Consider the following 13,149-nt stretch of genomic DNA (forward strand, 5'->3'; position numbering starts at 1 on the left):
GCCCGGGTGGTCACAGGCCGGCGAGGGGTTTCGTCACTCCCAGCCTCCTTGAGAACAGGGAGCGTGGGGACACGCTATCCTCCCCCCGGTTTTCCTCGGTCGCCATCGCCCCCGGTGCAGCGCGACCCGCTGCCTCCTGCTTCTGCCCAAAATGGCGCTGCCCTACGGAAAGGCCGGGCCCGCCGCGCCTGCCTCCGTCCCTGCCCGCTTCGGCTGAGAGCTAAAGTTGTTTCAGGGGCCAGACGTGTCCCTGTGGCGCTTTGCTGGTTTCTCCTGCTTGTCCCATCTCAGTTCAGTTTCCACAGGACTATTCTGCGTGGTACCTTGTGGGACAGGCAGGCACAGGCGCTGGGGACTGGCCTGGGAGACCTTCCATGAACAAAGCGGCACCAAGTGCACAGAGAGCAAGTGCCTCTCTCATCCGTTTCAGTGGCAGAGGCTGGAAGGCTGGGTACCACTGGCATGGGAAACTGACTTGGAGTGTATGTTACTCCCTCTGGCTTTCTCATTAGCTTGGTTCAGGAGAATTGGGTGCAGAACAGATCTTTTATTAACGAGGGCAGTGAAAACCCTAAAGGTTATTCTCAGTTGTAGTAGCGATACGTAACTCAAGAAACAGCTTCCCCCCTTGCCTGACGTTCCCCAGTCTTGGGCATCCTCCGGATTCTGCAGCAGATGCTGATTCTCTCCATTGCTTGCCATCTCAAAACTTGACAGTCGCCCTCTGTGTGTGTCCTCACGGTAGCTACAATCCTCCTCCATCTCACGATTACCTGATTTGGGAGCATCTTTCCTTTTGCAACATGATTGTTTCACTCTATGGAGCTGACGTCATGTTTGAAGCAAGTTATTCTTCTCAAGAAAAGGCCCTTAAAATTAAGGGGGGTAAGAAGATATTTTCTAGCGTTGCACATGGAGGACATTACTTCTAATGTGGATGACTAGTTTATCCGTAGTGGCAGAACATCCTCACACACGCTGCAGGGAAGGTGTGGGCACTCTCGGCTGCATTTTGGTCCTGCTAGGGTATCGCCATTTCCTATCACTGGGTTATCAGTCTTAGCCCTGGGTAGTACCCAGTGTCACCTGCTTGCTGCGTTAGTCGGTAGCACTTTCCAGAGACAAATGAATCCTTTCACAACTTCCTCCAACAACCTTTATGGAAGGGCCTGTCCAGAGGTACAGCCAGCCCTTGTCTGAAGGGTTGTGCTCACTCCTGCTGGATTTGCCGTGGATGAAAATTAATCAGATGGTTAATTTTTCACAATAAAAACACCCAAATTTTAAGTTTAAACCAATTTACTTTAGCAGGATCATCTGTGGATGTTCTGGAATGACTTAATAAACTTATGTAAGAACATCCACACAGGTTTTTTTCATAGGCTTAATTAAATTGGTCAAAAAATAATTTAGCCTAAGTTCAGCTTCCTTATAGAGACAGGGCAGGTTTTTACCTGCAAACAGTATCTCCTTGTCCAGGTTGACACTATTTTGCACATACTCATTTTGCTGTTCTGAGTGTATGACAGTGTTTTAGCAGTTATTACTGAGCTTGGCTTAGACTTATATTTTCTATTCAGTGAGCCAGATGATTCCCTCTGTCCAGATCTGTAATTATTTCCTTTATTCTTCTCTTTAATTATGTTCCTGGAACACTGTGGTAATGCACTGTAGGGTATATTTTACACATGTATATATAGATCAGAATGTATGTCATTCTTCAAAGTTTGCTCCACAAACCTTCTAGGTGCATTTCTGCTTAAAAGTATAATCTAATTCTGAAGATCGTAAGGGGTCACTAACATTTCAGGAGAGTTAGACCAATTAGCATCCGTAATTAAATGACTTATGGCAAGCTATCAGTGCAGTTGCCTTATGACATGTCATGTCTGGACCATGTCAGGAAAACTTGTTTTAAAGAGAAGAGTTGTGTTATTTAACATTAGAAACATTTCCGAGGGAGAGGAGTATGATTTCTGCGATCAGCAGCCATGTCATGTGCTAAATGACTATTTTAACATGTAAGCCTGTTTACCTGCTCAGACTCCCACAGTTGCATTCACCAGGGGTATAAGCATTGACTCCGGTGGAGTTACACCCACTCGTGCCAGCAGTGAATTTGGCCCACAGGCCCTATTCCAGTGCCGTCAAGATACTGATACCAAAGCCAAGCTTTTATGGATAACTTTTTTAAAAAATATCACCCTAGATTAATTTTTTTTTTCCAAAGGTGTTGCACTTTACTCTGGAGCCTAAGTGACTTGATTAGAAGTCTAATTTGAATGTTCATCTAAATCATATTGAACATGCTACCCTGCAGCATAGTTTTTACATTTGATTATCTGCAAATTGCTTGTGATTCCCTCAGCACATACAACAGTGAAATGGAGGAAAATTATACATTTGTATTTGACACATGCTTAAAATTAACTTTTATGCCCCCCCCCCCCAGGTAGAAACTGTAGCTTTTTGCAGGAAATGGATGTCATCCAGAAACGGGATGAAAACTGTTATTGCTATGTGCAAAACAGAACCACTCACTTACAGTACGTTTGGTCGACTCTTCAGGTAAGAGGCCATTTTGGGGATCATTCAGATATGCAATACATTTCACGTGAACTTTTGCCAGCAAAGTGTATGATCATTTAGCAAGATCAAAGCAGTGTCTCTATGTAATTAGTAGTCTGAATGGTGTATAGGTGGGACCATGATAAAAATGCAGCGTTGTTTCTCCACTTCGGATGCAGTGAGGTTTGGTCTCTTTATTAGGAGGATGTCAACCGGGCTTATAGTATGATGCCACACAAACATTAACTTAGTGTTGTGTATTATTTTGTTGCACACCTTTTCTACTGATGGACCACTGCTAACCTCTGCAACAATTGTTCTTGCTTATCACCAAACGCCTTTATAAAACTTTCAAATTTGAGGATAAAATGCAGTTCTGTGACTCACTCGCTGTAGCATACCAGGCCACAGTATAGGAACCAAAGGTGTATTAGATTGTGACTAATGAAAAAACAGCAGTAGCAGTGCATTTCTGTTTTTCTGAGTAACAGAAGGTCATCTTACAAGAAACATGTTTAGGGAGTAGCTCAAAACAATATAAAAATCTCATAACAGTGGAAGCAATAACAGCTAAAGGGACAAGCTGACTATCTGTGTGGTTCCTTTTTTTTCCTGGGAAGTATGTCTCTGGACAAGGGAAGGAAACAGTTTCATTTCATCTCTGTTGGAGGAATTTGCTCTCAGATGTAAGGAAGTGGAACATCTCTTTGTCTGTTCCCAGGACTGTTTTCCTCAGGAACATGCTGCAGATGTTTCTATGAATGGTAGCAGACTTCAGGTGGTGAAACCCTCCAGCAGTCACACAAGCTTTTGTGGAGTCTATGTTTAAAAGCAGGAAGTTCAGATTTTTCCCACAACAAATTGCCTGCTGACGTGTTGTTTCTTCTCCCAGTAGAAGCCTGTTTTATTACCTATTGCATCACTTTTTTGTAGATGGGTCTTTGTTGTCTAATAGGCCCTGATCAAGAGCTCACAATGAATCACAATCTTCAGGAAGATCATCCCATCTCAGAATATCGACAAGATCTTTTACCAGTTTGGTGGGGAAGGGTGCTAGGAACTAGCAAGAAACCCCAAAATACCCAACATGAACGTGCTGTTTAAATTTCTGGTTATGATATCTTTCATTTTCCTTATCCCTCCTCTGTTCTTAACATGGAGATTGCATTAACAACTACAACAAAAGCAAGTCCAGTTTCTTACAGTTGAGGAGGTGAATGGGGAAGTGTATGAACATCCTCAAAAGAAACTGTGGTCAGTCAAATATTACTGGTTTTGTTAGAAATTTGTGTGTGGGCAAGTGTCATGGTAAAACCAAACCCACCGAGCTTTTGGATGGATTGAGGCCCCTCCATAGAACTTTGCTGACGTTGAGTTCTCTGAATCACCCTGTAAGGCCTAAACACTTAATCTTTCCATAATATTGATAACCAATATTAAACAACTAAGAATTGCACTAGCATTTTATTCTCGAGCTCTCTATACTGATTTTCATTATCACATGTATGGCTTATATGCTATATAGTTCAGAAAAACAAAAACCTCTGATTCTGAGCTACTTTTCTGTGTATTTTGTTGTTTGTTTTTAGGTAAAAGTTAACAGCAGAGAAATGTTCAGGTTTGAGCCTATTTCAGAAAAAAGCAACTGTCGTAATTCAGAAACTGTTTTTGAGTTTGCGGCATGTGCTGTTCAAGTCTTCTGGAAACCAGAAACATCTACAGAAACTTCCATAAGCATAAAACAATATGGAGAGGATATTTGTTTCAAAATACAGCCCTTCAAAACTGAACTGTACACTGTGAGTGTGAATCGAGAAAGTAAGTAAAAAGGCTTTGGTGGTTGAGTCACCATCCCTGGAAGTATTTAAAAGACATGTAGATGAGGCACTTAGGGACATGGTTTAGTGGGCATGGTGGTGTTGGGTTGATGGTTGGACTCGGTGATCTTAGAGGTCTTTTCCAACCTTAATAATGATTCTATGAAAGCTTTCAGTTTAGATTACAGATTGGTATTGCCAGTGTTAGTGAATGTACCGTCTCTTCTGTAAGAAGCTTGCAACTTTTCTGTTGATATTTTATATAATCAACATTTCAGACTGAATTAGTCTAAAATCCATTTCTATTTTTTCCCCCTTTTTTAGTGCTAGATGGAAAACTCTTGTTTTTGTTTGTAGCTGGAATTTTTCTGTTCCATTTTGCAAACAGCCTGAGCAGGTGAGTACTAGCTGCTGGTTTCTGACCTTCTTTCCCAAAGCCTGTGCATCTTTGGGAAAGGGAACTAAGGGAACTGAACTTACGTTTAAAACTTCTTCATACCATTTGTGTTTGGACAGACTGTGACCTATATTGGGAGTGCTGCACTCTATTAATCACTTAGCTGTGTTAGGGTTCTTGTATCCAAGCTTCCTGCTCTGGGCGACACCAAGACAATCCTCAGCGAGCAAGTGTGTGGATTCAGAAAAATTCTCTCTCCCTTTTGTAGACCAGTGAGGTTAGCTGAAGGCTAAATTATGCTGCATGTGTTATAAATGATGCCTTCCTGCAGCAAGAAATGCTTAGGATGAGGTCATCGGGCGCCTTGTCTGCCTCCACCTTTGTGCCAACCTTTCCCCATCATTCTTTTGCATAGCATGTAAGGGAGGATGCTTACTGTTACAGCAAAACATGTGTCCCATGACTTCAAAGCAAAATGAGTCACAAATTAATTATCAGGAGGCACCTCTAAAACAAGCAGAGCAGCAATAGGTTTTATAGAGTTAACTCTGAATTTAAAAGTCAGACTTTATAAATGCATAAGCTTAGGAAAAAACTTGTGGGTTTATGGAGGGTTTTTTACATTTTAAATTAAAAAAGTAAAACTTTTCTGGCAGTACAGAACTGTATCGGTACATAGAAGAAAATGAAATTTCTAGAAACTCAAGGTCAATGAAATCAGAAAGTGAGCTTTAAAAAAAACCAACACAATCTCCTAGCCTGAGTGACCTTAAGTATCTGTTGGGCATTTTTCCTTACAAGGATTTAATATCTAAACTGGGCCTGTTAACCATGTAACTACAATTCTAACTTACAGCTGTGTTAAGTTCTTATTGAAGACCACTGCTGTTTTTACAAATGTTGGCATCTTAACCAATTAGAAATTATACTTCTCACCATATTCTCTCTTGTTCTCTTACAGGAGTACCAAGTTCTTTTACCTTTCTGGAATAATACTGGGTGTTCTTGCTGTGCTAGTCTTTGTCCTGTTGTCACTTAAAAGGTTTATTCCAAGGGTAAATCTACATTTATAAAACAAAATAATAATAATCATCAACATCATAATATAGGAAGTGAAGAGTACAGAGCCAGATTCTGATCTTGCTCTGTTTTTGTGGCCAGGTAACTCTACTGAAATGACTGCAGGATTGCTTGCGTCAAGTAAATATAATCAGGTTAGAATCAAGTTCTAGTTAGCTTGCTCCCGTTTACTTTAAACAGGAGATTGTTGATGTACAAGAAGAGTTTATTCTGAAACATAAATTATTTTTATTGGACTGGAGCTAAGCTTACTTTTGAATCTATGAATCAATCTAAATCAAAATATAGTTTTAGTGGGAACTGGGACAGATTCTCTTCCATTCACCAGAGACAATTCATTGCAAGGCAGATGTGAATTTTTCCTTTACTTTTACAAAGTCTGTGCATTCCCACAGTATTGCTGAGATGTGTTAGTTGGAAATACACTGCAATAGGCTTGTACCATAACACTGGGACATGATACACGAATACAGAGATGCAGTTGCTCCACTTAGAATGGATGTTGTTTCATTGTAGCGTGCAGAGCAGTACAGTGGAAGTCTAACACAGATTACAAGCCCTGTAGGTCTACTGAGTATTACATCTGGTTTTGCCTGTGAGTTGCCTTGCACAAAATGGTCCTGATTTTGACTTGAAATCTTTTTAAGGTTTTTAAATTTTCTTTTCTTTTTTTTTTTTTAATTTCCAGCACAGTACCTTCTGGATCTTAATGAGTGGCTGCTGGATGTCCTCTCTCTATTTTGTTTACTGCTTCAAAGAGAATATGCAGTGGTTGTGGTCTGAACACAGAAACTACTTGTTGGGTAAGAAAATTATCAAAAAATGTGCCGCAGATTTTGGTTTAATTTAGTGGTTAGATGAATACCTGCCCATAAAAAACAAAATCCAGTGACTCATTTATGGAGTACTTTTTTCTCCTAAGCCATAGACATTGGAATATTCCAAAGGTTCCTAATCAACTCAAATGCACATTTACTCCTACACACTGTATCATTAAATAAGGAGTTTGATATAGTGGGCCAGTAGCAGCTTTAAGAGCAGATTTTGCCTGTTGTTATTTGTTCATTGATTTGCCATTACATACTTCCCCTCTAACAGCAAAAGAGCAGCCATGCTGGTTTGTATTTTGCTGGATCTGGGAACCGGATGCATAAGTTGCTAACTGGATGTGGCTGCGGGGGCTGACAAATCTATTGGTCTGGCATCTGCCTCGACATTCTTGCATGGAGAAAATTCATGTGCAGCTCATAGCATTTGCTAAAGGCTGTTCATAGATCACCTCGTGAACTCTTCGCACTCTTTTGAAATACAAAGCACATACAACATAATGCAGGTATCTATAATACAACACAAGAAACAGCAGGCTCTACTTCACAGCAGTTGCAAGCTTTGTGAACCAAACTAATGAAGTTTATATGGGTAGTTTGTGTCTTTTTCTCCATGTCCTTCTTTCTGTTTCTACAGGGTATTTTCTGGCTGTTGGAATTACCAGCTTTGCCACTTGCTATCAGCATGGACCGCTTACCACTGAACTGAGCATAACCTTGTTCACGTGGACGCTACAATTAACAGCCTTTGTCTTGATTTATTGTGGTGTCACCATACCTCAAGTTGCGTATGCAGTAATAGCAGTCAGCCTCTGTTCAAAAGGCCTGCATTACCCTCTTGGTGCTGCTTGTCACATAGGCAGGTTTGTACGTATTTGTGAATGTCCGAGTCCCTGTATCACCAGGAAATACTGGAGGCTGGTAATGAAAAAACCCTTACACTTCAATAATGATTTATTAATTTCTATAATTAGTTCATATTTTTACCAAATTTAACGCTGCAATAGAAAAGGTTTAAATCCCTGAGACACAGGAATTCAGTTATTTCCCATTTGCCAGTTTTAAGCACGAGTTTTGTTCTATGGAGAACGGAGAAATGTGACTGTGCTCTTAGGTACAAATGTAGCACCTTCTAGTCTGCAGCATACAGTAACCAAAACATTTCTGTTTGATTGATTGATTAGGCCACAGCAATACTGCCTTGGTTTCATGTGTAGTGAGAGAATCTGCAGGTAACTTGTACTGAATCTTATGGGATAAAACAGTGTACTGTCACCTAGGAAGCAGATGTTAAGAAGTGACAGTCCTTGTAGGTTAGCGTAGAGTTCAGAGGCTAAAAACCCGTGTCCACAAAAATAATGGTTTCCACTGATTTTAGTTTTCCAAGGTTATTATCCTAGATGTACATGTCTACCTTTAATTCATGGAAACAACCTGTTACTGCTGTGGAGACATTCCCCTGTACCCAGAGCCCCATTTATATTGTGGCATTTGGAATGGGAACTGCTTGCAATATGTAGACCTTAGTTTGCTAAGTATTCTCATTAGCAATATGGGAACAACATGTTTGCTCATCCTTGAATTTGAAGCATGTTTTATCACAAATCCAACACTCAAATGAAGATTCTAAAAAGTCCTCCCAATTTACATCTGTTTTTTACCTTCAGGGATGGCATCCAGATTAAGAGACTTTAGTGCAGACTGTTCCATAGCTGTGGACTTCTGCTGAACTGCAGAGAACCAGGAAGAGGCAAAGGCTAGAACTGGCATAACAAAAAGAATAAAAACCAAATAATTTCTTTTTTAGTCTTTTACACGTTGTTTAGTTTTGAAGAACATATTGCTTTGCTTTTGTGCTCTTTTTAGATGTTGAAGTGTAGACTGGGTTGAAGCTTTTTTATTTTAGGTAGAATTTATCATTTGTTGAAGACTGATTTTTGCCTGCAGCTGAGAAGCACCAACTGTTTCAAAAGCAACGTATAGTTGCTTATATACTTACCTGATGTAAGCAGGTTCAGCTCACTCTGAAGTCAGTAAGATTTGGCTACGAGTTCACAGAAGTCAGAACATACCTGTCTTACCCTGAAACGCTGTAGTTTGTTCTCCACGTGGACCTCTGTTTTTCATTAACTGATGCTTGTATAAAGCCAAAAAGCACTGAAATATAGCTCTACAAATTTCTCTTAGGAGAATGATAAGGGTTTTTTTTTCCATTTCAAAACATTAAGCAGTAGCACTAAACTGTGAGGCCATGATGCCAGATACACAGTTCAGAGCAGCAGATATATCAAAATAACTAAGAATCTTGCATTATTTGTTGTTAAGATCAGTAGTGATCCCACTGAGCCAGCAAGATCTTTACCATTTGACCTGAATAAGGGCTACAGTTCATTCTTGCTTTACAGGGAAATAAGGAGGAAAGTGAATGCTGCTGGTTGGAGCAGGTGTTTTTATACAGAGATGAAAGTTTTATGGGCATCCAGCCCTTGCTTATCTTAACTCATCACAACATTTAAATTGAAAGCAGTTGACAGAAGGGAACAGAACATGGCACACTTTCTAATTGATATCTAATTATATTATACATTGCTACGCAGCAGCTAAAAAAACATCAGATTGTAAACATTTTGGCCTCAGACTACTCAGTTTTGTAATTTAAAGCAAGATTTAAGAGAAGCGATCTAGTAAACAACATGAACAACTCATAACAGAGCACTGCTTATCTTCAAAGTTACATATGCAGACTGGGTTTTGATTCAGCCCATGTCTCTGCACATATTTTGCATACTGCAACTAAAAATGGCTGAGCAAGCAGCCGTCTATTTAATTCTATGAGATTTTAGTCCATGCATACACAATAAGGACCTGATCCAAAGCTCATTTGAAGCTCATTAGATATCATTCTGAGGAATTCTACAACTTTGGTGAAGACCTAGGGTAAACAAGCTAGCAAACATTAGATGCCTTGTCCTAAAATTTTGATGCAAGAATGTAGCTTGTCCTCTTAAAAGGATAAAAGTGATTAATGCACGTTAATAGCAGGTAGTAGAGAAAAAGGATGACAATTATTATGGGCCAGAAGACTTCAGAAAGACTAATTGTTTTCAATTCATTCTAGAAAAATGAAGAACCACTTTAAATCAAAAAAGTTAGTGTTTAAATGCCTTACTGAAGAGGAGTATCGAGAACAAGGTGAAACAGAAACTATCAGAGCTCTGGAGGAGCTACGCTCATTCTGCAGGAACCCTGACTTCCCATCATGGTTAGCTGTATCCAAACTCCAGTCCCCACATAGGTAAGAAAATCTGGCCTCTCTAAAGCGGGAGACGCATTGCACAGACATTGTTACACAGCAGACCCAAATGCTTCTTCAGGCACTGTTCCAGGTGTGTTTATCTTGCACACAGTCAGATGTGCAGGTAGCTTTATTTACTTGAGTAATCCCACTAAAGATCACAGCCACACCTCTCAAGGATATGTCTTGCTGGTGGTATTAAACCCCCTGTTTGTTCCTCTCCAACCATAAATTACTCTGAGAGTTTGCAGATGTTCACAGCTAATTCATGGTAACGGCAGCTTTCCCTAAAACGTACAGGCTTCCTACAATGCCTCTGCAAGCTCTGCAGTGCCTCCGGTGGCTGTCTAATCAGTGAAATGCCCCTTTCTTCATTTTTTAGAGCAGTAAACTTTTGCATTGTGTAAAATGGGGGCAGGCTGAAGATACACGCTCAAATATTACCTGCATTAAGCTCTCCAACTGCAAGCCTGCACAGCCAAGAAATCCTGTTACTTGAAGTATCAGCCAATACCTAAGACTAAGAATACAGAGAAAACAAAAAAATCAGTGCCTGCACGTAGGAAGCGTAACAGGTAGAAGAGCTACTCCAGATACAGTTTAAGAGACAAACTGAAGACAAATATGGGTTAGGAAGGGAATGGTCATATAAATGCAGCCAGAAAATACTGCAGAATATAAAATTAATCATAATAGCAGCGTATTTCCATCAAAAGCAAAACTTTGAGATATCAGAAGCAGAGTTTCACGTATTACCCAGCCACACAGACTTGGCCCTTGCTACAGAACCGAGTATCACAATTTCAAAGGAGCCCCAGTCAGCTCAGAATTTAATCAATAAAAAGTTTAAACTAGTTTCAGAACCTTCATCTTCCTTGGATGGGCACACAGACAGCCTCTCTGCCAGGTTTTATAGATATACTGTTAAACTATCTTATTTTCTAAGATACTTGTATTCTATAGCATGATTGAAAGATACAAAAAGTGAAAATTCACTGCAGTATTGCAAAACAAAATACTGCCAAATGCACAAAACAAACAATTAAGACACGTGTATTTTCTAGCCATCACTTAGTTAATACAGTTCTTGTAAATTGTTCACTATAAAAATGCAAAAATAAAAAGAAGAACCAACAGAAGTCTGATGTAAAGTCGAGTACCCTTCAAGCTTCCATTAAGCATCAGAAGATAGTTCAACACAAGGCAAACCTGTAAAACACAGCCAGTCCAACTCTGTTCCCCATTTAGACTAACAGTGCTTCCAAGAAAAGCGAGGTGACAACATTCTTCTCACAGAAATGTTAAGTCTAAAATGTAAATTATTGATCAGTTTACCAGAACTCCAGAATGTAGCTGCATTTCCTTTTTCTTACATTTCTCTGATGCTGTCGACACTTACCCAGGTGTCAGAACTGCCGTCTGTTTCCACATGCTTGCCAGAAACTTCCAGCTCCATTCTCTCTCTTCAGTGTAGCTGTCCACTGAAACTAAGACTTGTGGCGAATTGAAATGCAGGGACAGTGCTAAGTTCATGCTTTGTTCTGCCAGACCTCCTACTTGGAGCAGTTGCAGAATTCCCAGTCTGCAGCTCCAAGTTCACCAAAAGCAGGAATTCTTTGGCAAGACTTTAGCTCAGCTTGCCCAGAGCACACATGCAGCACCAGAAGGAATGTGGTAGCACAGCACTTTAGGAATGCGAAGTTCTCACCATTTTTCCTTTCATTAGCAATGTCAACTTACCTGAATTCTTAGAGCCTTTGTCTCAAATATGCTGCAGCTTCAATTTATTTTTAGAAGCTAAAGTACCATCTATCCAACTGTACAAATGCTTACTCTGGATTACCCCATGAGTACTGACAAGATGCAAAAACAAAGTTAGATCTTGCTTAGTCACAAGACCTTGCAGATGGCCTCCAGAAGAGCAAAAGCTACTTACATAGAAAAGACTGAAGACTGAAAAGAAGATGAGGCAGGAAAACAAATCTTCAGGGTTGTTGCCATCCGTTGCGATTTGCTCTCTGTTGTCCAGGACTCCCTAGCTCATGCTGCAGCTTCCCCTCATCTGTGCTGCCTGTGGGCATGTCCTTAAAACATCCCTGCTTAATTGGCAGCATCCCCTGCATTTACAGTATTTTTTTCATTTCTCAGCTGATCACTTCTCCCTCTAAAAATTTGGCAGGTTTGCAGGTTTTGTTCTGGGATCTCCCCACGTCTCACCTGCAGAAACAAAGGCGCATGATGAGGAATATGGCATTGGGAGCTTCTTCCTGGAAGAACAGCTCTTTGAGACGAGGGCAGAATCTGAGCAAGATGATCCAGCCAATTCTATCCATGAAGGAGATGAGGAGGATGAAGGTGAAATGCATAAACAAATTTCATTTCCATATGCTACCGAGTTGCTCTGAGCTTTGGGAAATAACCAAAAAAAGCAGAGAGGGAAAACACATTCATCCTAGAAAGGAAGGATACAGACTGAGAACTCGCGCTTAGTGGTTTCTTGTGGCTGCTGGTGGACAAACAAGGATTTTTGAAAAAACTGTCTCATGTATCACTAATGTTGCCTGATGAGAGCAACAGAAGGAAGCTATAGGGGCTGTTCAAGCGAAGAGGATTCTCATGCTATTGGTACTTTTAACTAGGGAAGTAAAAGTTGCTTATTTCCAAAGCAAGTACTGGCAGCAGCCTGTCCCACCAGGCTGCCTTGTTTTTCCAAGGATACTACCTCTAGAGAACAGGGAATCTGTTTTGGCCCTTTTCATTGTCAAGTCCTCTGTGCTGAGCACTAGAGGGAGGAGAAGCCATTATTAATACTCTTACTAAGTACCCTGTGTGTCAACAATTTTAATAATGCTGTTAGCGTGCTGAAAAACTATTTTTATTGTTTGTGAGACTTTTCAGTGCTAAAGATCAATAGAGTGTTAACGTGGTTGAACGAGGTTTGTTTGCTCTTCTGGCTAGGCTTGCTGTCTGTTAGCTTCATGTTGCTTCTCCACATTTGTTTTAAGCTCCTCTTACTCTTCAGAACCCTGCCTGACTTTTCACACTCTGCTTGTATTGTTCTGTTCTTGGCCTCTGCTCTAGTTATACTGCACTTTGTTCTTTCCATGTCTTTGTTTCTTCACATACTCTTCTTCCCTCTTCTACAGGTCCCTCTCTGCTGAAACT

The 13,149-nt window shown here is 40.4% G+C and overlaps 2 protein-coding genes across 2 annotated transcripts in view; one reads left to right on the plus strand and one right to left on the minus strand.

Moving 5' to 3' along the window:
- Positions 1-803: 803 nt before the first annotated feature.
- Positions 804-13,147, plus strand: TMEM194B (transmembrane protein 194B; the record flags this gene model as incomplete). The annotated part of the gene is made up of 10 exons (XM_009334213.1): positions 804-885; positions 2,453-2,568; positions 4,158-4,386; positions 4,710-4,782; positions 5,744-5,837; positions 6,551-6,665; positions 7,327-7,552; positions 9,808-9,984; positions 12,164-12,339; positions 13,131-13,147. Coding segments are annotated over exons 1-10 (1,305 nt in total), but the record flags the coding sequence as incomplete, so codon positions are not given.
- The window catches only part of MFSD6 (major facilitator superfamily domain containing 6), a 24,370-nt gene continuing 23,365 nt past the window's right edge, over positions 12,145-13,149 (minus strand). Inside the window, exon 7 of the transcript XR_664033.1 lies at positions 12,145-12,201. The gene's annotated coding sequence lies outside the window, so the exon portion shown is untranslated. The remainder of the gene's footprint in view (positions 12,202-13,149) is intronic.

The sequence above is a fragment of the Pygoscelis adeliae genome, unplaced genomic scaffold (genome assembly GCF_000699105.1).
Source record: "Pygoscelis adeliae isolate BGI_AS28 unplaced genomic scaffold, ASM69910v1 Scaffold251, whole genome shotgun sequence".
Classification (NCBI taxonomy): Eukaryota; Metazoa; Chordata; class Aves; order Sphenisciformes; family Spheniscidae; genus Pygoscelis; species Pygoscelis adeliae.